This window comes from Neoarius graeffei, chromosome 10 (genome assembly GCF_027579695.1).
Source record: "Neoarius graeffei isolate fNeoGra1 chromosome 10, fNeoGra1.pri, whole genome shotgun sequence".
Taxonomy (NCBI): domain Eukaryota; kingdom Metazoa; phylum Chordata; class Actinopteri; order Siluriformes; family Ariidae; genus Neoarius; species Neoarius graeffei.
This window is the reverse complement of record NC_083578.1, coordinates 91370683-91397193: the sequence shown is the minus strand read 5'-3', so window position 1 is coordinate 91397193 and position 26511 is coordinate 91370683. Positions and strand designations below refer to the sequence as shown.

The following is a 26511-nucleotide window of genomic DNA, read 5'->3' as shown; positions in this document are numbered from 1 at the left end:
CAGGGTGAATACAAGACTGGGAGTCAGCCTTGGTATTTCCAGATCTTGTTTGGTACAAGAGGGTGAAATGAAATCTTGTGAAAAACAAGGTCCATCAGGCTTGGCGTAAGTTTAGCCGCTTGACTGTCTTCAGATCTTCAAGTTATCTGTGGTCTGTAAATATTGTGAAGGGGTGTACAGCTCCCTCTAACCAGTGACACCACTCTTCCAATACAAGCTCGAATTCCAGCAGCTCAGGATTCCCAACATCATAATTCTGCTCTGCAGGTGAAAGCTTTCGTGAAAAGAATGCCACGGGATGGAGTTTGGGCTTTTCCCAAAAACCTTGACAATACAGCTGCCTCACCTGATTCCACCTCCACCTTGAAGAGTGTAAATGGGTCAGGATGTCGCTGTGGTGAAGGCTGTCTTGAGTTTGGCAAAGCCTTTGTCAGCCGTAAGGTTCCAAGCCAGGCATTTCGAGGGTCATAATGGAACTGAAGCTCAAATAAACCTCCTGTAAAAACAGGCAAAGCCCAGGAAGACTTGCAGGTCCTTGAGTGTTTTGGGAACAGGCCATTCCATCACAGTGGGCACTTTGGCCTCATCCATAGCCACCCCTTCACAGAAGGAGATTTCAGGTACATGACACTTGCATTCCTCCCCCTTGAAGTAGACTTGGTTCTCAAGGAGATGGGATAGAACATAACACAGGGGTGTGTGTGTGTGTGTGTGTGTGTGTGTGTACCTGCATGCCGATAATGGCGTAAATGAAAAAGAGCATAGCGATGAGCAAACACACATACGGCAGAGCCTGAGGAGAGAATCAGAAAAAAACAAACATTTTTTTACATTAAAATCTGTATTAATTAATTGATTAATTGGTTTAATTGAAGTTAGTTCACTGTTACGCACAAGACGCAGCACTGCAGCATAAAAACAAATCTTCATATCCATAATTAAACTTTATCCATAATTCTGTTTTACCTTGTAGAAGCAGATTATTATTATTATTATTATTATTATTATTATTATTATTATTATTAGTGACCTTGAAGGACTGGACGAAAGTCCAGAGCAGGATGCGGATGGTGTATCCCTGCCTGAGCAGCTTTATAAGCCGAGCCGCTCGGAACAGCTTCAGGAAGCTCATGTTAAAGGAAGCTGACTGCACACACACACACACACACACAAATGTAGTTAAAGAAGGAAATGAAGTAAACTACTTAATCGATAAAACGTGACTGTCTAATCAACAACATTTTGACATTTTCTCGACATCACTTCTCTACGCTATTTTTCTTACCTGCTGGTCGACCACGATTTCCGTGATGCTTCCCAGAACTGTGATGAAATCGAATATATTCCAAGTGTCTCTGAAATAATTCTGAAAAATGTAAAGAAACATAAAAACATAAATAATCCTCAGTTTCATTATGCAGCAGTGAGCGTTCCTTATATTTATCGACCTTACAGTAATTTAAGTGTAATATTTGTTGCACTGTGTAATGTCTCTTCATCTGATCAAAATATCCCGACTGAAAAAAATAACACAGCAAATTTTATGAAAATGTGTGTGTGATATTTTCTTTATCCAATCGGGTAAGATGATGATGAATTAGTTTCTACATTTCTAACTATAATTAAACTCAGTCATATTACACCTGCTGGGTTACTGACGAAGGATAGATAAGGATCTTAATACACAGGGGGTGTGTGTGTGTGTGTGTGTGTGTGTGTGTGTGTGTGTGTGTGTGTGTGTGTGTGTGTTCACCATAAAACCAAATGCCAAGATCTTCAGAACACATTCGACAGAGAAGAGCACAGTGAAGGCAGTGTTGAGGTGTTTCAGCACAGCATCGTATACAGGAGGAGCCGAATAATACTGGGGGGACACAGAGAGGGAAGAGAGAGACAGAGAGGGACACGGGGGGACACAGAGAGGGAAGAGAGAGACAGAGAGGGACACGGGGGGACACAGAGAGGGAAGAGAGAGACAGAGAGGGACACGGGGGGACACAGAGAGGGAAGAGAGAGACAGAGAGGGACACGGGGGGACACAGAGAGGGAAGAGAGAGACAGAGAGGGACACGGGGGACACAGAGAGGGAAGAGAGAGACAGAGAGGGACACGGGGGACACAGAGAGGGAAGAGAGAGACAGAGAGGGACACGGGGGGACACAGAGAGGGAAGAGAGAGACAGAGAGGGACACGGGGGGACACAGAGAGGGAAGAGAGAGACAGAGAGGGACACGGGGGGGACACAGAGAGGGACGAGAGAGACAGAGAGGGACACGGGGGGGACACAGAGAGGGAAGAGAGAGACAGAGAGGGACACGGGGGGGACACAGAGAGGGAAGAGAGAGACAGAGAGGGACACGGGGGGGACACAGAGAGGGAAGAGAGAGAGACAGAGAGGGACACGGGGGGGAGTTTTGTTGATTTATGAAGTGAAAAAAATAAATCAAATCTCTGCAGCAAATTCACTAAAAAAAATTGTTTTTCTGTAAATATTCCTGCACAGTTACTTTTCATTTTATAACAATCGCCCCAATCTGCCATTGTACAAACCTTCTATTTGGACATCAGAGAACAGTTTAAAATACTGAATAACTGAATGGCAGCTTTAGTGTTTCAGAACGTTCCAGAAGTTTCAGCCTTCTTCTGCTTTGTTAGCGTCAGTGAGCTTCATTTTCAGTTCATCAATAAGCAGCTTTTTATTATTTTAAAAATGTTTGGAGCGGTTCAAACATTCCTAAAACAGTTCTGCTTTCAAGGGGAAACATGTGTGTGTGTGTGTGTGTGTATACCTTCATCATGAGGACAATGGTGTTGAGTGTGATCATGGTCAGCACCGTGTACTCAAACGATGGCGACACCACAAAGTGCCACAGTCGATACTGGAACGTGTGGCGGTTCTGCGGCATGTAGCGTGTTAGCGGCTTAGCACTGATCGCAAAGTCGATACACGCCCTCTGAAAGACACACACACACACACACAGAGAGATAAGAAGAAAATATGAACCAGGAGAATACAAAAAAAAAACCAGAAAAAAACAAATAATAAATAAAATCAGAAATGAAGAATGAGAAGAACAAGACAAAAAATAAAAAATGAAAGAAAGAAGAAAAAGTCAAAGAAGAAAAACAAAGAAAGAAACATTTATATAGTAGCTTTTTTTAATAATTAAATTAGCATTTGAGCAGTAATGCTAATGCACCCGAATACAGAAAATTATCCACCAGTTAGCATAGCACATAGCATCTGCTCCATGCTAACTGGTGGCTTTTGACATGAATTCACTGTTTAGTGTTGATTATTTTCTATAAAACACAAAACGTGATGAGTAAAATAACATTAAAATTAAACATTAATGTAAAAATTAACTAAAAAAGTATGTAAGTAAAAGTGCAAATAAAATAAACGGAAATTAAATCTTTATAAGTGTAAAGGACTAAAACAGACAAACACTGCAGTAAATGTTATTATTGCTAACAGCAGCAGTGAAAATATTCCTCCATAAAACTGAAAAATACAACTTTTTAATGAAGTTTTATTTATTTTCAGTCCTTCACACTGACAGCACAAAGAAAGAAGTGATAATGGCACAGGAGAGAGAGAGAGAGAGAAACAGAGAGAGAGAGACAGATAGAGAGAGAGAGTTACAGAGACAGTGAGAGAGAGACTTTTGACTTTTTAAAACTCCTTTTATCCATTAAAAAAACATAACATGGATGAAAATGCGTCCTAAAAAGGCTAATCAGTTGCCCAACTACTGCAACCCCATAATACACGAAAACCATTTTACCAAATAATATCAAATTACCTTCATTAATAACTGAAAACGACCCCTTATTTATGCACCATTTACATGAAGAAAAACTGATATTATCAGTAACTTGAAAGAATGTTCCACTCTGACCCTTGATTCCACTAGAACCTTAAACTTGTCCACTTGGTTTACACTTTGTCCCGCTTCCTCCAATCTCTTACTCTTCTGTACAGCCAGCTTTACTTGCTTGATTAAAAAAAATTATACAAATACACAGCTCACTCTGATTCTGGGAGTATCTGACCCCCAAAAATTAACAAATCTTCTTCTTTTGGCTGTTCCCATTAGGGGTCACTACAGTAGATCAACGGCTCATCGGACCCCGCATGTTTGATTTGGCGTAGGTTTTACACCAGATGCCCTTCCTGACGCAACCCTCCCCAATCTATCTGGGCTTGGGACCGGAACTCAGTATACACTGTCCTGTACAACCCCAGTGGCTGGGTATTTTACCAAACCTGCATGTCTTTGGACTGTGGGAGGAAACCGGAGGGAACCTCACCCTATCCTCCAGGGTCTTTAGCCTGTCTCTGCCCCACTGATAGTGCACAGGCTGCACAGGCAGTTGTGGCACCTCCATATCCGGCCACTGCCTGAACAGCAAGGACAGGCTTTCCCCCAGTTCACTTTTGCAGAGGAGGCCTTTTGAAATGTGTCCAAACAAACAAGTTCCTTATGTCCTCTTTACAGTTACGTCATTCGCATAAGCGAGAAGCTTAACTGCTGAAACCCTTCCTAGAGTAGAAGCTTGAAGAGAAATACTTTGAAGATTCTTCCTCAACTGTATCAGAAGAGACTCTATAGCTATAGTGGACAAAAGACCAGAGAGACTATGGCCTTGCCAAATTCTCCTACCTACAATAAAAGGTCTTTTGAGTGTCCTATCTTTAGCATGCTGTGAAATAAGGACCAAACCCAAATACTCCAAGAATCCTGAAGATGTAGTGATGGTCCACTGTGTCAAAGACCTTCTCTGGGTCTAAAGAGGCCTGCATTGAGTTTGTCTCATCTCATCTCATTATCTGTAGCCGCTTTATCCTGTTCTACAGGGTCGCAGGCAAGCTGGAGCCTATCCCAGCTGACTACGGGTGAAAGGCGGGGTACATCCTGGACAAGTCGCCAGGTCATCACAGGGCTGACACATAGACACAGACAACCATTCACACTCACATTCACACCTACGCTCAATTTAGAGTCACCAGTTAACCTAACCTGCATGTCTTTGGACTGTGGGGGAAACCGGAGCACCCGGAGGAAACCCACGCGGACACGGGGAGAATATGCAAACTCCGCACAGAAAGGCCCCCGCCAGCCACAGGGCTCGAACCCGGACCTTCTTGCTGTGAGGCGACAGCGCTAACCACTACACCACCGTGCCGCCCACATTGAGTTTGTACACACTGATAAAGGTCCAACATGTCCCTCATAAGAAAAAGGCTGTTGAAGATGGAGTGCTCTTTGACAGGACAAGACCGTTCTTGGTGAATGATTTTGCCCAAGATCGTTTTAAAGTGGTTTGTCAGAGCTTTGGAAAAGATCAAATGGCCCTTTTCCACTACCCTTTTTCAGCTCGCTTCAGCTCACTTCAGCTCACTTCAGCCCGACACGGCTCGCGTTTCGACTACCAAAGAACAGCACGACTCAGCTCGCTTCAGCCCTGCTTAGCCCCTAAAACTCGCACGGTTTTGGAGTGGGGCTGAAGCGAGCCAAACCGAGCCGAGTGGGGCTGGGGGCGTGAGCAGACACTCCCCTGTGCACTGATTGGTGAGGAGGAGTGTCCTCACATGCCCACACACGCCCCGCGAGCACGCTGGGATCTGTAAACACCGCAAACCCGGAAGAAGAATAATTCTGAATTACGAGAATTTCTGAAGCCTTATGCGCCTCGCCTCATCTATACGCTCTTGCCAGTATCTGTTGGCGTTGTCGGTGACAACAAGCCACAGCACCAAGACCAGCAACACTAACGACTCCATGTCCTCCATGTTTATTGTTTACTATCCGGGTCGTGAGACTACCGCTTAAAAGCTCACTGATGTCACTGTTTGCGCTGCTTAACGACATCACGTGACGTCCACCCACTTTTGCTAACTCCACCCAATCTGTCCACCCACTTCCAGCCAGCACGGTTCAGCGCGGTTGTAGTCGAAATGCAACTCCAACAGCCCCACTCAGCTCGACTCAGCCCAACTCAGCACGGCACGGCTCAGCCCGACTCAGCCGCGTTTGTAGTGGAAAAGCGGCATTATAGTCTGTTCCAAGATATGACACAGGACCCTGGTTCTTCAGACACTCCAGGTGATCCTTTTTTTGGCAGCAATGTAATCATCACTCTTCTACAGCTGAAGGACAAGACATTCTCATCCAAGCTTTTGAGGAAGACCATGTGCAGATCAGGCCCAATGAGGTCCCAGAAAGCTTTGTAAAATTCCACAGTCAGTCCATCCAGCCCTGGAGATGTTCCAACGGACTGCTCCGTGACTGCATCGGGGAGTTCCCTGAGAGTCAGTGGCTGTTCCAGGTCAGACTGAGCCTCCTCCATCAGGTGTGGGACCTCCTTTAAGAGATCCACCTTGGCACCCAAGTCACATGGCTCTGCAGTGTAGAGCTCATACACTGGTAGGAGAAAAAGGCATGCAAGATCATCTCCAGCGCATCCATGGTAAATCATCCCTCCATTAATTTTAGGTTCTTAAATCATTTTTTTCTCCGATCTCCTTTTTTCCAGGTCAAAGAAGAGAAAGGTTGGTAGATAGCTGTTACAGAAACATGGCTCTCTTCCAGCGATGCCTCTGATCCTACCTTGGGTTCTATTCTCAATACTTTACAGGACTTTGACTTTATTCACATTCCTAGATCTACAAAATCTGGTGGGGGTGTGGGAGTCCTTCTACGAAAAGGCTTTCACGTGAAACGAAACTCAATGTCTGTTTTCCATTCAATGGAATATATAGACCTCACCATTGGCTCTTTAAATTCATCAATGCGTTTTGTGGTTGTCTACAGACCTCCTCCGTCCAAGGCCAACAAACTGTCTTGTCTATTCTTTGATGAATTTTCTGTCCTTGTGGAAGTCCTAGGAGCAACGACTTGTCCTTTAATAATCACGGGAGACTTCAACTTCCATGTCGATGATGCCTGTAATAGGGAAGCTGTTAATTTTTTAGATCTATTAGAGTCAGCTGGTCTTGAACAAAGAGTGACTGGCCCCACCCATAAACGTGGACATACCCTGGATCTGGTTATTGTTCGACAGGATGACTCGCTGCTGTCTCAGGCTCCAGAAGTTCTCGGGAATTCCCACCAGATTTCTGATCACTGTGTTATTTTATGCACTGCTCACATGCCTTGACCGTATCCTACTCAAAAGATTTTACAACGTCGAAACTTACGTTGCATTAACATGGATTCATGGAGTGATGATGTTAAGAAGTCCACTCTTAATGCCACCAATAGCATATCCGCTGATGCTAACGTTTTAGTAGAACAGTACAACAGTGTGTTGCGCCAACTTATGGATAAACATGCCCCTGTTCTCTCCCGTTCTGTCACCTTGCGTCCACACACACCCTGGTTTAATGATACTATCAAGTCCTTAAAGAGACTGAGACGCCAGGCTGAACGCAGGTTCATCGCTTCTGGTCTTGCAGTTCATCTGGAAATGTACAGAGAACGTTGTTGTATATACACTGATGCTTTGAATTCCACCAAGCGTGACTATCACAAAGCTAAGATCTCTGGGTCTGACCAAAACCAGTTGTTTCGTCTTATCGATGGTCTCTTTAAGGTTAAGACAGTCCCAGTGCTTCCATCACATGATTGCTCTGTGGCGTTGGCTGAAGATTTCAACAACTTCTTTAATAACAAGATCCGACTTCTTAAAGATCAGATGTGTTCCTCGCCCCTGGTGTCCATGGACTTGACAGTTGGGCATAGCGAGTCTTCTTGCAAAAGTGTATTCTCGGAGTTCTCTCCGGTGTCTGAGTTATATCTGTGAGGTTATCCAGAAGTTGAAGTCCATGTCTTGTGTATTAGACCCTATTCAGACTGATTTTCTGAAACTATCCATCAATGACCTAGCCCCATCTATTACTGCCATCATTATTGCTTCACTGAACTCTGGGGTTTTTCCATTGCCACTCAAGAAAGGTATCATCCACCCTTCCAATAAGAAACAACTATTAGATCGTGAGGTGAAATCAAGTTTCTGTCCCATCACGAATGTTGCGTTTATCTCGAAAATACTTGAACGTGTAGCTGCTACACAGTCATTAAACTACCTCATTATGAACGGTTTACTTGCAAAGTTCCAGTCTGCTTATCGGCGCTTTCATAGCACCGAAACTGCACTACTTCGTGTTTACAACGACATTCTGGTTGCCACTGACAGTCGTCAGGAGGTGGTACTTGTTCTACTAGACCTATCTTCTGCTTTCAATACCATCAATCACACTGCTTTTCTTAGACAACTTGAAAAGTGTTATGGTATTACCCAGATTGCTTTGAAATGGTTCGAGTCTTGCCTCTCTAATAGAACCCAGCAAGTCATGATTGGCGATGTCTTGTCTTCTGAGATCGATCTAAATTATGGCACGCCTCAGGGTTCCGTGCTTGGGCCATTACTCTTTTCCCTCTTTTTTGCACCGTTGGAGGACGTCATCTTAGCTCATGGCCTGAAGGCCATGATGTACGCCGACAATACCCAGCTTTATATCACAATTGACTCATATGAAGATTGCCCTGTCATCCTGTCCAATCTTGAACTATGTATAAAGGATATTCTCGTCTGGTGTATGTCAAACAGCCTGGCCTGCAATCCGGATAAGACTGAAGTCATCCATCTCTCTTCACGTTTCTCAAGCCCTGCTAATGTTCCCGGTATCAGTATCGATGGGTTTAACATCTTACCCAAATCGGATGCACGTGATCTTGGTGTGACTTTTGACTCAAACCTCTTGATGACTAAACATCTCAACAACATCTGCAAGTCTGCTTTCCTCTCCATCAGGAACATTGGCCGAATACGAAAGTATCTCGACCAAGAGACTTGTGAAAAGCTTGTCCATGCTTTTATAACATCAAAGTTAGATTCTTGCAATAGTCTACTCGTAGGACTTCCTGATATAGAGATATCTAAGCTCCAGTGAGTCCAGAACACTGCTGCTAGGCTAGTGTAACCCCTTTTTCCCCCCAAGTGTTTTAATCTACACTGAGGTCACACTCATTCAAACAAACAGGATCCTGAGTTTCCAGTTGGTGATGGTGAATTGACTGGATTTCCTGTCTACCATTAAAGTTAACAGATATAGTATCAAAATTAGAATTGGTAAGTACTGTATGAGATTAGTCAATAACTAGCACGGTGCCTCCAATGGAGAAATACTTTACCAGAAAGTGTCAACTACACTACAATAAAGCAATGCCACACTTGAATGAATGAATGAATGAATGAATGAATGAATGAACCCTTTATTGTCACTGTTACCAGTGAAATTGAAAATCAACTTGTCCTTACAGAGGGGGAACAGGACAGGAAGACAGGGATAAAAGAAAAAGAAACACAGTAGTAACATGAGGAAAGATGAGGAAAAAAAGAACACCCCCCCACTATGCTCCTATCAGGAGTACAGTGTGGGAGCATTTAAAAACCTCCGCACAAGCACACAATAACACAAGTACACTTTAAAACATGGGACTTGAGGGGGGGAAGGGGGGAAGGAGGGGGCAATCGGGGTGGGGGGGAAGGGGGAAGGGGGTAGGAGGGGAGGGGAGGGGAGGAGGTAGAGGTAACCCAGCACAAGCAAGCAGCCATCTGCTCCTGCAGCCATGCAAGCGGCGCTGGTCATGCACCCGCTTGTCACACTGGGGGTGAAAAACGGTGACCGCAGAAAATTGGGGAAGGAATGCAAAGAATGCGAGAGTGTCTCCCAGCAGTGACCTTCTGGGGGAAATGTTGCCCCAGCAACGGCCTTGATCGAGGCCGGTGCTGTTCAGGGAGCCGAATGTCGATAAGATAGAGATTGTTTGGTCTTTCGAACAGACGCAGTCTTTACACGTCCACACCACTCGTCCATATCTGTCAATTTCGTCCATATCTGTCCATTTCTGTCCAATTCAATTCCATTTGGTCTCCGAAATACTTATTCCTTGCAAAGCCGAAAGCGTCTCCGAGATGACAACCATGTTGTGATTCAAGTTCTGCCACAGTCTGAGTGCCGACAGCTTTGCCCACTGCTCAATCATATCGGGCAGCTTTGTGGGGCTTTGAACAGCTGTCACCGTTGTCTGATTTCCTCGATATACCAGGGCAATGCCTAATCCAATCAGCAAAAGTCCAGTAATCATGGTTCCAAATAGGTAGATATCTCCAATGTCCTCCACAGACATTCCGGCAGGACAGGTGGGTTCACCCGAACCCAGAAACTGTGTCAATTTCGTTAGGAGACCAGTTTATCAAATCCATGCTTTTTTAGTTTAGAAATTCAACTTCAGATAAATTAACGAACAGATGACATTTATTTTACCCTAGTGTAAGAATGTGAGAATAAAAGTGTGCATGTAAATAAATGTAAAGAATATATAGTTGACTAAATGTGAAATAAAAAATAAGAAGCCTCAATTCACTTCCCTCACCTTCATACACAACTGTATAATGAACTAAAACGTATCACAAATCCTGACAGTACCCCTATTCAACCAGTACACTGAGTGGCGCTATTAATCCCACTAATGGAAAAGAAAAAAAAATACTCTTCACAAAAAGTTAAGTGATGAATGCAAAACAGTCAATAATAGTCAGTTCAATAAGTCTCTATGAAATTACAATAGCAAGCTTGCGCGGAAAAAAAAGTAGGGGCCCATTAAACGTTGGTGCGCATGAGGGGGGAAAAGTAATCCACAATGCAAGTTCCTATGGCAGATGAAATCCGACTGAAACAAGAATAAAAGTACACTCACGCTGTTACCATGCTTGGTGGATGAATCGGCAGTTGAGCTTCAAACAAACTACTCACGAACTCGGCAGTCCAGGATGCGTGGTGAGTAAGATGATGGCAATGGAGGCTAGCTCCCTGTAGCAGCAGGCAGTCCAGATGATAAGCCTTTGATGAGCGAGCTGTTCTTCCAAACGTGGCTTCGCTAGCTTTAGCGGAGATTGTGTTCACTTAGTCTGCAGTCTTGTTGCAATGAAGAAAGTTCAAACTCGATGTTTTTCTTGCCGTTACAACATATGCTAGAGCACTCGATATATCCGCGAATACAGGAAAAAAAACTGCGAAAATGATTAGTCCGGCAGCCCACTTTTAAACTCAACAGATGAAAGCAAACACTCTGGAGCCCATCTCTACAGACACTTAACATTTGGGCCAGTAACCTATTAGCTGTACTCCGTCTCCAAAAATGTTAAATAAACCTCTTTTTACGAACTTAACTCCTCCAGCTCTCAATTCTACATCCGTGAATTTCGTACCCCAAAACGTATTCTGGCCTCTTGCATCTGCGTATTCAGTAGCTGCAGATTCTCCATCCCCTGTCCCAAATTCTAATTGGCCCAATTCACACCACCACTTCCAAACCTACACAGGATTGGTTACACAATTAACATTTTAGCGCGAAACATACATAATGTCCAAATGACAAACATTGCATTGTGGTACTTGCAGTCACCATCAATAATGAAATGTAATAAACCAGGGCTTTTCAAAGTGTGGGGCGCGCCTCCCCTAGGGGCCGCCAGAGTTCTTCGGTGGGGGGGCACAACATGAGGAAAAATAAACCAGAATAAGTTACTATTGCGGACATTTAGTGAACTTCAGCTAGCCTTTACCAGAGACAAAATGGATGGATTTTTAGTACCTAAAGCTACAGTGAGTGAGGAGACAGAGTCTGGGCCAAGCAAAAAAAAGAAGGAAGTATGACCACGATTATTTAAAGTTTGGATTTTCATGGACTGGATCTGAAGATGCTCCACTGCCACAGTGTGTTGTCTGCCAAGAGATGCTAGCTAACGATGCTATGAGATGTTTAAAATGTGTAAAACAAGATGTTTTAAAAAAAAAGCACAGATGTTTAAAATGTGTAAAAGAAAAAAATAAAAATGTGTACAACAACCATTTTTTAAAATACGAATGGAACATTAAGTATAACAACAACAAAAATTGTAAGGGGGGGGGGGGGGGGCTGTTGTTTATTTGCTCTCGGGGGGGGGGGGGGCGGACTCTCCCACACTTTGAAAACCCCTGTAATAAACTATATTATCATCTTACATTTGTAAATACCAATGAAACACGAGGCTACTATTTTAGTAGGACCTTACACTAGTTAAAGGAGTGAAAAAGAGTAATCTTAATTTCCCTGAGGGAACCCTCCCAAAGGGATCAATAAAGTTTTATCTAATCTAATCTAATCTAATCTAATCTAATAGCATAACACCTATTCTCCGTCAGCTGCATTGGCTCCCGATTAGATCTAGAATAGACTTTAAGGTACTTTGCTTAGTGTACAAGGCAACTCACAATCAAGCCCCTGACTATTTATGTGAGCTCCTAAATAATTACAGACCTTCTCGCTCGTTGAGGTCAGCTAGCCTCAACCTGTTATCAATACCTAAAGCTAGCACTAAAACATATGGAGAAAGAGCATTTTCAGTATATGGACCAAAACTTTGGAACTCTCTGCCGCTTTCTATTAGGAACTCAGATTCATCTGTAACTTTTAAATCGTCATTAAAGGCATTTCTTTTCCTGAGCGCTTATATGTATAGAAACGTGCTCTGGAGCGTATATTTAGATTAAATTTATTTTATAGTTTTTTATTGAATGTATTGACAGGATTTGTATTATGTAAATTGTTTATAGCTTTTATTCATTGTAGAGCATTGAGACTGTGTGTAATGCTTAAATATATTATTATTATTATTATTAGATCCATAACATTAAGGTGTGTGAAACGGGCTCGGATCACGGCACCATGTCCTCTTTTCTCCCAAAGGTTCCTGAACTGCATCTTCTTCCTCTCTAAGATCACAGCTGTATCCATTTCCTCTCCCTTGCTGAGGTCAGGTCCAAAATCTCGTGTTCGACATTCTGCATCTGTTCTGTCAATTCTCCTGATGTACTTGTTGTATATTTTAGCCTTGATCCTGAAAGTAAGGTTGATCTCCTCCTCACACAAGTGTACTGTTTCTCTCTAGAGAACAGCTCGCTCCACACATCTACTAAATCCTCGTAGGCAAACAAGGCTTTTAGAATATTAGTAGACCTTGGCTGGGGCTCATCATGGTTCCTGTCTCGTGTATCATCAACTGTGCAATTAAAATCCCCAGGTCTGAACATCGTCCTATTTTTAGAACAATCTGATAACACAGTCCTTAACTTATTGAAGAATGATATGCAATGTTAGGCTGTGTGTGTGTGTGTGTGTGTGTGTGTGTGTGTGTGTGTGTGTGTGTTTCACCTCGTTCTTCTCGAGGCTGCACTCCTCCATCATCTTGTCTCCTTGCTCCTGGAAGGTGATGATGATCAGAGCGACGAAGATGTTCACAAAGAAAAATGGGAAAACCACAAAATAAATGACGTAGAAGATGGACATCTCCATCCGGTTCCCTCGACTCGGACCCTGATCCTCATCTGTCACATCCACCGAGTGCTGGAGAACTCTGTGTGATGCGTGCACACACACACACACACACACACACACACACACACACACCAGTGTGTTAATGTGGTATTGTTTATCATAAACTATAAGAGGATCGGGTTGAAATTAGAGACAGTACCGGTCCAATATCTGGGATCAGACTCGGGCTGACATCAGCAAAAAACGGTAGATCAGATATTGGAGGAAAAAAGAATGAATTTAATCTGATACAGTAACAAATGGAACAGATGGGAATTGGATTTGAAAAAGTTTTGGAAATGAAAAGATTATATATCAACAGATTCAGGTGGTTTTTTTTGTTAGAATTGATTTTTATTATATTTATTAGTTTAGAAGAATTAATTTTCGTATAGTTTTTTGTAGTTTTTTTATTATAAAGAATAATGTATTGTAAACCTACGTACTACTACAAATAATAATAATAATAATAATAATAAAGCTACAAGCAGCAATCATCAGGGTCCAAACATCTACAGGAAGTGCCCCAAGTGGCCAATGTTTGAATAATTCCACCAGTTCTTCAGGCAGAAGGAGACAATTTGAATTTTGGAAGTGTTACATAATGTTTTAAAGGCAAAAAGAATTTTGAAGACGAACCCGACTCATGCCATAGAAACAGAGGAAAATGTTTTGTATCTTATTATAGCGACACTGTATGGATCATTTGTTTGAAATTATTGAACTATATTTAACTATGATTGGCCGGAGGCAGCCATTTTGTTGCGCATGCCAAGTGGAACTTTAGGAGATGTGAGCAAATTGAAATTAAAATGTGTGTTGTGGCGCCCCCTGTGGACTGAATTTCACAAAAATCGGCGTTCCTGTAAAGACTGTGGTCATGACACAGAGTGTTGAGTTTGAACCTGATTTTGACTCCTGGATAATTTGGAGTTTCCTCTAACAATGTGCCAAATTTCATCAAGTTCATTAATAAAAAAAATTATAAATAAATAATCATGTTTTTTTAAAAAGCCCCGCCCTCCTTGGTTACAGTTGCTATATCAGGAAATCAGGAAGCGTTCCAGAGTTCATTATGGGGTCATGACGGAGTGGTGAAACAGTGAAAACACTTATTAATATGTTTTAAAGGCTACAATTATTATGACACACACACACACTCTCTTACTGAGGCCAGCCTTCTCCTGTAGAGACGGTGAAGAGTGTGAGTAACGCCCAGATCACGTTATCGTAGTGAAACTCGTGTCTCTTCCACTCGCGCTTCTTCACCTCCTTCTTGTCTTTGTTGTAGTCGATGTAGTAACCCCTAACACACACACAGGGTTTCAGTAGGACATTTCAATAAGGATAAAAAGCTAAAGCATGATGTTAGCATAGTTCCGTGTGAAAGTCATGTGTTTTCCGTGTTTGTTTTGTTACACGTACTGACAGTCTTTCTCCGTGTCCTTGGAGCCGTCGGTGCAGTAGAAGAACTTTCCCTTGAACAGCTGCACGGCGATGACGGCGAAGATGAACATGAAGAGTTTATAGACGATGAGGATGTTAAAGACGTTCTTCAGAGACGTGACCACGCAGTCAAACACGGCCTGGGGACAGACACACACACACACACACACACGCACGCACTTCAGTGGTACAAAATTAAAAACTATATTAACAATAAATATATTAACAAACATTTTTCTGTTTTCATCTCAGAAATTTATATTATTCATTTTTTTAAAAGGTTTGTGTTTATTTGTAGCCTTTTACTGATTTATTTATTTATTTATATTACTTTTTCAATATAGTGTTTAAATTTTTATTTGCTTATCTTTTTCCTGATGTTTTGTTTCTCTCTCATTGTGACCTTGTGTTTAATAAAGAGTTTAAAAATGTCAAATGTGTGTATGCATATAATTTAATGATAAATATAAAATAAATAAATATATACATAATATGAAATAGTTTATATCTACAAATCTTTATTTTTTCTTTATTTATCATATTTTGATTAATTTCCCTTTTTAAAAAAGAAATTATTTTTATTTAACAACGATTTATTCTTTAATGTATTGATCCTTTATTCTGATTAATTTATGTATTTTATTTAAATTTATTTACATGGAAATTGATTTATTTATAATTTACAAATTATGGGTTATTTATTTGTTTTATTTGCTATTGGGTGGTTGACATGACATGGCCTTTTTTTGGTCCAATGTGTCAAAGATAAGTAAATTATAGAAAAATAAACTGTGGTGATATTGTTCAGAAAGTGCTGTTTTATATGAACATACGGAGCATTCATGTGATTAAGTTTCCATTTTTTCACAATTTTCAAACCAAGCCAGAAAAAACTCATATGGCATGATTTTGAATAAAAACAAAAAAATGAATTAATTTTCTGTTTATTCAATCATATATTGATAACCCAGATGTCTACTTGTGAGACTACTTGGCTAAAAGTTCAGACATAATATTCTGAAGCCACCCTTAACTAAAACATTTCGTCCCAAAAATGGATATCATATGGTGTGCCGCCATATTCCTTTTTTTAAACGGGCAATTGTTTGGAGACCTTTGGGGAGTGGGGGTTCTTCTTCTTTCAGGAGGAAGAACACCTCAGAAGGACACTGAAAGTTAGAAGGTGAGTTATCTCTCTTCATGTTTTCAAAAAATCAAGTATATCCGGCACTCCTGTTTCAGTTCCCTTTTGCACTGTCTTTTGGTGTGACTCATTTTACACAAAAATGCCAAAATGAAATTACTTTTCAGTCAATATTATCTTTAAAACTATATTGTCATATTGTAGTTAGCATGGTTTTAGCATGTTAGCATAAAGGCGCATTGCGTAATATCATGCTAAGTACATGAAACCTCATATGGTGTGACAGGGTTTTCTTGTCACACTATATGATATGAACTGCATTTAAATACATAAATAATGCTCTTAGATACATATTTTATAACTAATAGTTAAGTTTATTGAATATTTTGTCCTTTTAACACATTTTGCTACTATATTATTCACAAATTTAATATTTATACACCAACTCAATTTGGTGAATCTCTACTTCCATAAGATCCCATTTTGAAGCTGAATGCCTGTTAAACTACAGTATTTTGCCACTTAAATGTTTCCCTTTATTTATTTATTTATTTATTTATTTTCAGTTTGAGGCAGATTTCAGTAGATGGCGAGAGATGGCGAGTAAAGAAAGAACAAGGAAATACAGGGAGAGATTAAATGCAGATTCTGTAAGGAGAGAGGAGGTCCTGAGGAAGAGACGAGCAACTTGTTGATAGTGATGCAGGGGGCTGCACCAAATAGCCTAGCCAGTTGTACAATGTGCAGTTATGTTGAGACCAAATTGAAAAGCACATTATACTTGGAAAAACTCGGCTCAAAGAAAGCTCTACAGATAAACATACACACGCTTGCACGAGTAGGCACACACACGCACACACTCACACACACACACACACACACACACACACACACACACACACACACACACACACACACTCATGCAGATTCACTCACTCACTCAGACATGCATGCAGACTCACTCAATCACTCTTGAATGCAAAGTAAATGCATATGGCGTGACATCATGTCATTTGGGGTGACATTCAGAATTTTGAAAAAAAAAAAAAAGGCTTTTTGGTTATTAATCATAAATTCATCAGTGTGACAGATGGGGAATAGTGCCAGCAAAGGTTACAAGCATCTTGGTACTTTTATAACAGGGTATACCCAAATTAATTTGAAGTATATTGAAAGATTACAAGTAATTGTCCTTCTATGAGTGTTGATAAAGTAAAACAATCAAAATGTAACATATTTGCACATAAGAAATGATATACTTTTATATAGTAATGACAAAGAATCAGGATAAATTGACTTACAATATCACATCATGCCCTTTTTTAATTTAATGCACAATAACGTTCATGTCACACCATATGACAATTTTAATCACCAAGTCCGTAAACTAGTGAATAAATGTAAATTTCAGGACAAAATTTGCAAGACCACACACACACACACACACACACACACATACATATACATATATATATATATATATGGAAATATAAGAGTTGGTAGAATATAATCCAATTAATTCCATGACTTAAATTTGAGATTTAAAAATAAACTCTTTTTTGGCCAAATATGTCAACCACCCTATTGTTAAAAATGTGCTTGTTTGACTGACTTTGTTTACATATGGATTTTAAAATGTCAGTTTAATTTCTTAATTTTATTATGACTCTCTATTATTTTTTTTCTGCATGTGATATCACCAGTCCATCCCCTTCCCTGTGTTAACTCCGCCCACTTGTCCTCATGGCATACACACTCTGCAATCTACCTGCCATCCACCTGATCCTAATAAACTCCACCCCTTTTTCTGCAGTGCCCACCCTGTTCCCCACAGGCCCTGCCCCCTTTTTAAACTCACCTTTAGTTTAGGAAGTCGCTTAATGGTCTTCAGAGGCCGGAGAACTCGCAGCACTCGCAGAGACTTAATAGTTTTAATGTCTCTACCTTTATTATTCCTGCAGGATACAACACACACACACACACACACACACCATTACACACTCTGGATTTGTAAACCTCAAAAATATGAAAATTGTGAAACACACACACACACACACACACACACACAGAGATGTAGGAAGTGTGTTTTTACCCCAATACATTCCTGGCAGAAGAAGGGGGAGGAGCCACAATCCCACAGGAACCAACCAACAAACAAACACAAACAAACATAAACAACCTGGAAACACACCAGAGCTCTGAGTGTGTGCAGTGTGTGAGTTGGACACACACACAGTGTACACATAAAAACTCAGACGTTACACACACACGCATAACATTTATAATCATTATCCAACTTCAACGATTCACAAACAAGGAACTTTTGTTTTTGTTTCAGAGTCTGTTCACAAAACTCAGTGAAAATAAAATTTACAACCATGAAGTGGTTTAAAAATGTAAAAAAAATATTTTGCATCGCCAAGAATTTTAAAATCTGTCACTATTTGACGGATGTTCTGTTGAAGTTCTCGCCTGTTTCGCTGTTGTGTGATCGTGTCTCAGCGTGCTCACGGCTTCATTCCGCTCCACACAGTCATTATTACACCTAGTGGCCAAAAACAGAAACTGCAACAAACGCTAAGTAAATGGAGGCCCACTGGGTCAGGACTCACACTGCCCCGGGCTCAGGGGAGGAGCCGTGGACAGGGCAGTTAATCACTGGGTTGCCAGATTGGGGTGTAAAATCCCTCCACTGCCACCAAGACCTTGTTTTAGAGCAAATAATTCAAATAAAATACAATAAAAAAGGCAAATTCTACAAAAAAGGCAATGTGCAGTATAATTGTGCTTATGACATAGAATAATTTATATTCTTAGATATATTCTAAAGATTAGGAGATTACAGAGTGGATCATTTCCTTGACTCAGGAATGCGTGGGCACAACAGTGACCTTGTTTCACCACACAAAGAAGAAAAAAAAGTGTTTCATTGTTCCAGTGTCTGTTTTTTGGGGGGCTAGTTTCATGTCTTTTGTGTGGATGTTGGACTAAAACTGCTCAAATCAAGCTGCTAGACTGCACATTACACGGTTAGTCTAAAAAGTCACGAGACCAGAGCCTGTAGCATGACACACATGTGATCTGGACTGGTGTCTCGACTCCATTTTGCTCGAGGCCACACCGTCGTTAATGTTGTCCTGCAGCATCAAAGCCGCTGCTGTCGTATGTATAATTTAATCTTCTGTGTGTTAATAAACAGTGTAATTGGTAATTATATGTGTGTGTGTGTGTGTGTGTGTGTGTGTGTGCGTAATAGCAGTACACACTCACGTGAGAGCAAATGCCACCAACGCTCCAACCACCACGATGAAATCCAGAATGTTCCACAGATCACGGAAATAAGAGCCATCATGAAGGATCAGGCCCTGCTCAATCATCTGCGTGCGCATACACACACACACACACGTCTATATTATACTGCTGCAATCACCCTCACACTGCTGCAGTGCGCTCAGAGTTACTCAGACACACAACAGATTTACACAGACAACAGGTGTGTAGATAGATAGATAGATAGATAGATAGATAGATAGATAGATAGATAGATAGATAGATAGATAGATAGATAGATAGATAGATTTACTTTATTGATCTCAAGCTGGGAAATTGTTTTGTTACAGTAGCAAGTTATCAGACATGGGAAAGGAAAAAAAGACACACTACAACATAAAATATAATTTTAAAAAATTCCAAGAACAAGCCGGCTATACAATATACAGATAGAAATGTAACGATAAACAATATAGATCTAACCATAAATGTGCTTTGTACAGGTGAATGTGCATTAATAGTGCTAAAAAACAAGAATTGTGATAAATGAAGATAAAAACTGCAAAGGAAAATGTCATGTTCCGATAGTAAACATTAAAGCTAGACGGCCTTTCAGATTTTTCAAGTGTAGGTCATTAAAAGAATTTTCCCCGACACTAAATTATTTTTGTTTCGTGACCAAAAGCTACTGAATTCAAATCACAGACTTCCAATTTTATTAGGTTTTATTATTATTATTATTATTAATTTTTTTTAACAATTAATGAGTTTAGAGCCACATGTCCTTATTCTCCGCTATTTTTTCCTGCTTCCCCATGACTCAATTCAAGATACTATGTTATACATCCCGTGGTGGGCTTTCCCCATTCACGCAAGGCATTGTGGGATACAAATTTGAAACAGGAGAGAAAAATGGAGGACGTGAGTGTGCGAATGAAACGTGAAAGAGCGACTACAGTAACGGAAAGAAAGCGAGAAGAAAAGACGTTATGTTATATACGAAGGAAAGGAAACGCAGGACCAAACTAATAAATATGGGCGCTCAGCGAGCACCTCGGTGTGATCAGCTGTTCGTTTAGCGACAGAATGATGGAACTGTCAGTGCACGCTCAAAGGGAAACCTGTAGATGGCAGTAATGCAACACTGTGGATGCCAGCTGCTGTAAAACCCAAAAGAAGAAGAAGAAGGTAAACCTGCGCATGCGCACACGGACTTCCTCTGTCTGCTTGACTGCGCCAAGCGAGCGATTTCATGCACATTATTTGCTTTAATCCCCTCAAATTAAATAACTTCCCAGCCACAGAATGGCCTGATATTTTGTGAGATATTACAGAAATAAACAGATATCACAATCACCACATTTCAGAGAGAACCAAATTTCACTGATTTTATGAAATTGAAAGGCCGTCTCGCTTTAAAGGTTACTCAGTTATCCTCGGTGAATAAGGGTTTGTGAAAGGTAAACATTATTTGAGTTATTCCTCTAGTTCAGGGATTCTGATTGGTCAGGGTTCAGATTTATTTAGATTTCAAGGTAAACATCGGACACATTTGAACAAAAACTCACGACTTCATTTGTGCTTTTAATATTTTCACCTACAGAAGCAGTTTATAAAAATCCACACAGCACAAGAGGAAACTCACTCACCTTAATGATCATTTCGAATGTGAAAACTCCAGTGAACACGTAATCAAAGTAGCGCAGCACCTGTTGGAGGCAACAACATTATAAAATAAAGCAGCATAAACACGAGTTACAGCCTACAGACACACTGAACAAAGACCATCGATCATCTCCAGACATTAACGTTATCTCCGTTCACTTCGCTTGCTGCAATAATGAAATGAAATGAATAGCCGACAGTAGCACACTAAATATAACCCCAACAATGATTCTGTCTTTGTGCTGCTCTGGTTCATTTAATCCAGAGGATAATTTGCCCTCACAAAGCCATAATGAATGATTAATGTATTTTTCTGTGCGTCCGAATGTTCAATGATGGATTCTTCAATAATAAGAACCGACTGTCATGATGTAGTTAGTGGACTCAGATGTTTTGACCTGACTGTACAATACGTCAAGCTTTAATTATAAATAAAATAATAAAAGCTTTACTTTATTCCAGTCTGAGTTTGCAGCCACTGGATCTTCAGCTGCCAGAGCGATACTGCTCGCAGCGATGACCAACAGGATACACATTTCAAAATAACGCAGATTAACGACATAATGACACGCCCTGCGGATCCTGAGCAACAGAAAACAACATGCAGAGAGAGAGAGAGAGAGAGAGAGAGAGAGGTTAAACGGTTTCTGAATTAACTGTTCAATACTAAAATTGGTTATAAATGTTCTGAGGTCTTACGGATTGTGGGGTTTGAAGATGAACATGCTGTCTGGGGGAGTTCTCGAACGATTCACTGCTTCCTCATCTTCCTTCTCAGATTTTGAAGGCTCCAGGTCTTTACTGTTTGCTGCAGCACAAAAGAATCTCACAATCAGCTCCCATGATATTCCATTTTATTCCTTGAAAGGCCTCCTAAACCTCAGGAAACTCACAGCAGACATAAAAGTGTATTACTTGCTATAAAATATATATAAAATATCAAGTTTAGCAAAAACGTAGAGTGACGTTCTCCCAGTACTAACCTGAGGTTACCTTTTACCCTCACTATCCCTGGGTAACATTTTACCCTTATTCAGTAAGGTCAGTAAAGGTGAAAGGTTACTCAAGCATAGTAAAGGTTCCTCAGGGTTAGTAAAGGTAAAGGTTCCTTGGGGATAGCACAGGTTACTGAGGGCTACTGACAGACATATCTGTTTGGTGTGTTTGAAACTGGTACAGGCGGTTCTGATTGCTCCTTGTTTCAGTTTGTTAAACCCTTGGGATTTATCTTTGCTCACATATTCTGCTCTCTACTTAATGGCCAGTAAAGTCTTTCTTCTTTTCACAGGATGGATGATGAAGAAGAAGCCTTTACTTATCACATGCACACTCAAGCACAGTGAAATTCCTCTCTGCATTTAACCCATCTGAAGTAGTGAACACATGCAGTGAGCAGCTATGCTACAGCCCCCGGGGAGCAGTTGGGGGTTTAGTGCCTCGCTCAAGGGCACTTCAGCCCAAGGCTGCCCCATGTTAAACTAATCGCATGTCTTTGGACTGTGGGGGAAACTGGAGCACCCGGAGGAAACCCACGGGGAGAACCTGCAAACTCCATACAGAAAGGCCCCCGTCAGCCGCTGGGCTTGAACCCAGAACCTTCTTACTGTGAAGCGACTGCTAGCCCCACCATGCTGCCCTGATGTACCATGATGTAATGGTACACAATGTCTCTCTTCTTTCATACAGTAGTGTAGTCTAAAGCAGTGATGTAATGCTGCATCACCCGTTTACGTTACCCTGTCATACATAGATAACTTCATCAATCACATCATCATCATCATCCAATCACATCACTATATGCACATTCAAGAGTGCATTTTATATTCATGTTTGTCCTACAATAAACTGAGGAACATCTCTGAACAGCTGTATCTGTTTGCTCCTGAATATCTGTGCAGTAGAATCTCTTACGCAGCAGAGGTCTACATTCATACATCATATAATTGTCAATTCAACCTCCGCCAGTACAGACAGAGCAAAACCTATCAGTTTTTTGGGGGCTCGTCCAGGATCTCCACACGGAAGGCAAGACAAGGGTTTTCTTTTTTTTTAATGTAACAAGATCAACTGTGGGGCGGCACGGTGGTGTAGTGGTTAGCACTGTCGCCTCACAGCAAGAAGGTCTGGGTTCGAGCCCCGTGGCCGGCGAGGGCCTTTCTGTGTGGAGTTTGCATGTTCTCCCCGTGTCCGCGTGGGTTTCCTCCGGGTGCTCCGGTTTCCCCCACAGTCCAAAGACATGCAGGTTAGGTTAACTGGTGACTCTAAATTGAGCGTAGGTGTGAATGTGAGTGTGAATGGTTGTCTGTGTCTATGTGTCAGCCCTGTGATGACCTGGCGACTTGTCCAGGGTGAACCCCGCCTTTCACCTGTAGTCAGCTGGGATAGGATCCAGCTCGCCTGCGACCCTGTAGAACAGGATAAAGTGGCTACAGATGATGGATGGATGGATGGATGGATGGATGGATGAATGGATGGATGGATGGAAGATCAACTGTGAGCTACTGCTCCCTGACGTATCCCCCACTCTTGCTTATATCAGAATGCAAGCGATCGAAGGAATAGGACACTTATTATGAATGTTGACTTCAACAAATAATTAACCCTGAAACAAGTAAAGAGCAGTGTCTCTCCCCAGGGATTTCAAATAGCATCCTGGTAAACTGTCATTTTGAAATAACATTTTGCTTCTTGGAATAGCGTTAAAATCCACCCAATATGTTTCGTAAATACATTCAGTCAGTAAACAGGAAGTTGGTGTGTGACAAACCTGAAAACAGTAAACATGGTATCGTACCCCAAGCTGGAGTTTGGTACCAAGTGGCTATGATTTGTGGTTGCTGAGAAAAAGAGTGTTTCGGATGGACGGAAATACGGCCAGGTGGACAGACGGACAGAGGTAAAATCGGTATACCCCCCACAATGTATAATAATTACATTGGGTTCTCTTCTTCCATCTGGAGGTCTGAAATCTGGTTATCCCAATCACACACATACGTGCATCATATAAATAGTCCTGTGGTGTTTCCTAGGGCCAAATGAATGGTATTTTTCAGTTATCCCAGTTGCACACATACATTGATTGTATAATTAATAGTCCTATAGTGTTTCCTGTTTTCAATTATTTTGTGCCCAGGGAGCAGTTGGGGGTTTGGTACCTCGCTCAATGGCACCCCACGTTAATCTAACTGCATGTGTTTAGACTGTGGGGGAAACCGGAGCACCTGGAGGAAACCCACAGGGAGAACATGCAAACTCCACACAGAAAGGCCCTCATCAGCCACTGGGCTTGAACCCAGAATCTTTTTGCTGTGAGGCAACAGTGCTAACCACTACACCACCGTGCTGCCCACTCGGAGTAACCTTTACCTTTACTCAGGCCGACTCTGAGTCTTTACTCACTAGGTAAAGGTTACTCAGGGATTAGTAAGGATTAAAAGTTAATCTGAGTAGAGGTCGACCGATCTATCGGCCGGCCGATTTAATCGGCTGATTTTTGCCATTTTTTAATGAATCGGCATCGGCCGATTTTCTTATTTGGTCGCGCCGATTTAAAGTCAGGCACGACAGCTACGTAGAACGCGGCATGCAAAAGACCCAAGCCAACAAACGTTTCAGGAGTCAGCAGAGATAGCCTACAGGTAAGGCTTCAATTCTTACATATCAATGTCCTAAAGTCGTATTTGCTCTCATGATAGTTGTAATCTGTGATGTGTTGCTTCATTTAGCAAAAGGAAAAACGAATAGCATTTCAACTGCATCGGAGTTGTAGAATTCCTCTCGAAACGAAACGTTTTGATGCGTAGCCTTGTGGTCGCGAGTGCGTCGGGAATGCGTCGACTATGTAAGCCCCCTTAACGCTGGTGACCGCTATGTTCCGATCTAAACTGTAGTAACGGACAACCTAAGTGAAAAGTTAACAAAAAGAGGACACAAAACTAACCTGTGAACGTATTATAACATTGCCATCCCATGTCCATTCGTTTTCGCGATGTATACATGTTTGATTTGATTGTGAACCAGAGACCGATGCTAGATCTCTGCAGTTCCTATTTCGGGTTTCCTGCACAGCATGCTGGGAGACGGAGTTTTATATTGTTGAAACGGAAACGTGTGAAAGTTCAAGGCATGGAAGTTCCACAGTGAAACTGTATAACTTGAACATGTATTTTGCCGTTTTGAAGTAACTATCTGAAGTTGTCACATCATGGAAGTCTTCTTGCACTCTGTTAGTCTATTGATTATTCATTTTAATACGTTTAAGTCATTAATTTGTTAATTCTGAAATTTTCAATAAATCGTGTTAAGTTTATAAGTGTTGTGCGTCCTCTTACTAGTATGATATTTTAGCATGCCAATTAAGGACAATACGATAGCATAATGGCCCAAAAAAATCGGCAGCTCATATCGGCCATCGGCTGACTCTGACCTCTAAATATCGGTATCAGCATCGGCTTTAGAAAAACCCATATCGGTCGACCTCTAAATCTGAGTTAGTAAAATTAGCAAAAACCTGTAGTAACTTTTCACCATTACTAGCCTGGAGTAGCCTTTACCATTATGAATCCTGAGTGAATTTTACTCTTATGAATTTTACTCTTATTAACCGGAGTAGCATCATGGCCTTAATAATGTTTAACGTTCCTTACACTAATTAACCCTGAGCTGAAAACACTGAGTAACCTTTACTATACTCATTAACCCTGAGTAACCCGTTTCTTTTAAACCACTCTCACTAATCCTAAGTAAACATTACTCTCATAAACCCTGAGTGACCCTTAACCCTTAAAGGTCCCATGGCATCGTTTTTTCATTAATTGTGCGGTGGACTCTAGTATGAATGAATGCCCTGTGAGCCGGTTTTGGTGAAAAAAATGTTGTGGTTCTCCTGTTTCAGGCTGTTCTAGTTTGGTGGAGGAGCGGGTGGCAGGAGAACGACAGGATTTCAGCTCTTATCATTAATATTCATGACATGTAAACGTGTTACCTCTGATTGGCTAACAGCACTGTGACGCTCCCTCCAGTGGGTCAGAACAAGCGGATGTGGGTGTCTTACTATGGCAAGAGAGAAGGAACAAACCACGAAGGGAAAAATACCGCGCGCTGACGTCATTAAGGTGCGACGCGAGGAAATAAAATAAATTCAACAAATGTTTGGGTTTTTACTGAACAAACAAACAAATAAAATGAACGAGTGACTTAAAAAAAGAATGTGGGTGTCTTTGTAAAAACTGTTTTGATTGGCTATTATAACAGAGCATGCTGCATGCTTTTTGGTTTTGTAGCGCAGAGTACCTGGCTAACTGCAGGAAGCGGTTAGCTGCACAGCTAATGTAGCCATTGCAAGGCTAACGCACCGATTTTAAAACACGGCAAAACGACTTAACAGTTATACACTTACTTGTTCGGTGTTTGTGGCTGATGCGGCAGGGATGCTTGGTACGGACCCAGGCTTCAGTGACAGTTGATGTGCAAAACCTGCCCTGTACTGTCCCAAGTTGTGGAAACATTCATCAGGAAAATGCTTCCGACAAACATACACCGTCTTAGGTAGACTCGACG

At 41.3% G+C, this 26511-nt stretch overlaps 1 protein-coding gene across 1 annotated transcript in view; it reads right to left on the bottom strand.

The window, feature by feature from the left end:
- The window catches only part of LOC132893465 (voltage-dependent R-type calcium channel subunit alpha-1E), a 177647-nt gene that overhangs the window by 22978 nt on the left and 128158 nt on the right, over positions 1 to 26511 (bottom strand). Inside the window, exons 22-35 of the mRNA XM_060932628.1 lie at positions 21652 to 21760; positions 21405 to 21534; positions 20937 to 20996; positions 19288 to 19394; positions 18110 to 18121; positions 17876 to 17972; positions 14853 to 15013; positions 14596 to 14733; positions 13266 to 13467; positions 2790 to 2954; positions 1754 to 1864; positions 1286 to 1366; positions 1031 to 1147; positions 728 to 793 (exon numbers count right to left, since the gene is read on the bottom strand). Coding sequence (XP_060788611.1) covers positions 728 to 793; positions 1031 to 1147; positions 1286 to 1366; positions 1754 to 1864; positions 2790 to 2954; positions 13266 to 13467; positions 14596 to 14733; positions 14853 to 15013; positions 17876 to 17972; positions 18110 to 18121; positions 19288 to 19394; positions 20937 to 20996; positions 21405 to 21534; positions 21652 to 21760 — 1556 coding nt within the window. The remainder of the gene's footprint in view (positions 1 to 727; positions 794 to 1030; positions 1148 to 1285; positions 1367 to 1753; positions 1865 to 2789; positions 2955 to 13265; positions 13468 to 14595; positions 14734 to 14852; positions 15014 to 17875; positions 17973 to 18109; positions 18122 to 19287; positions 19395 to 20936; positions 20997 to 21404; positions 21535 to 21651; positions 21761 to 26511) is intronic.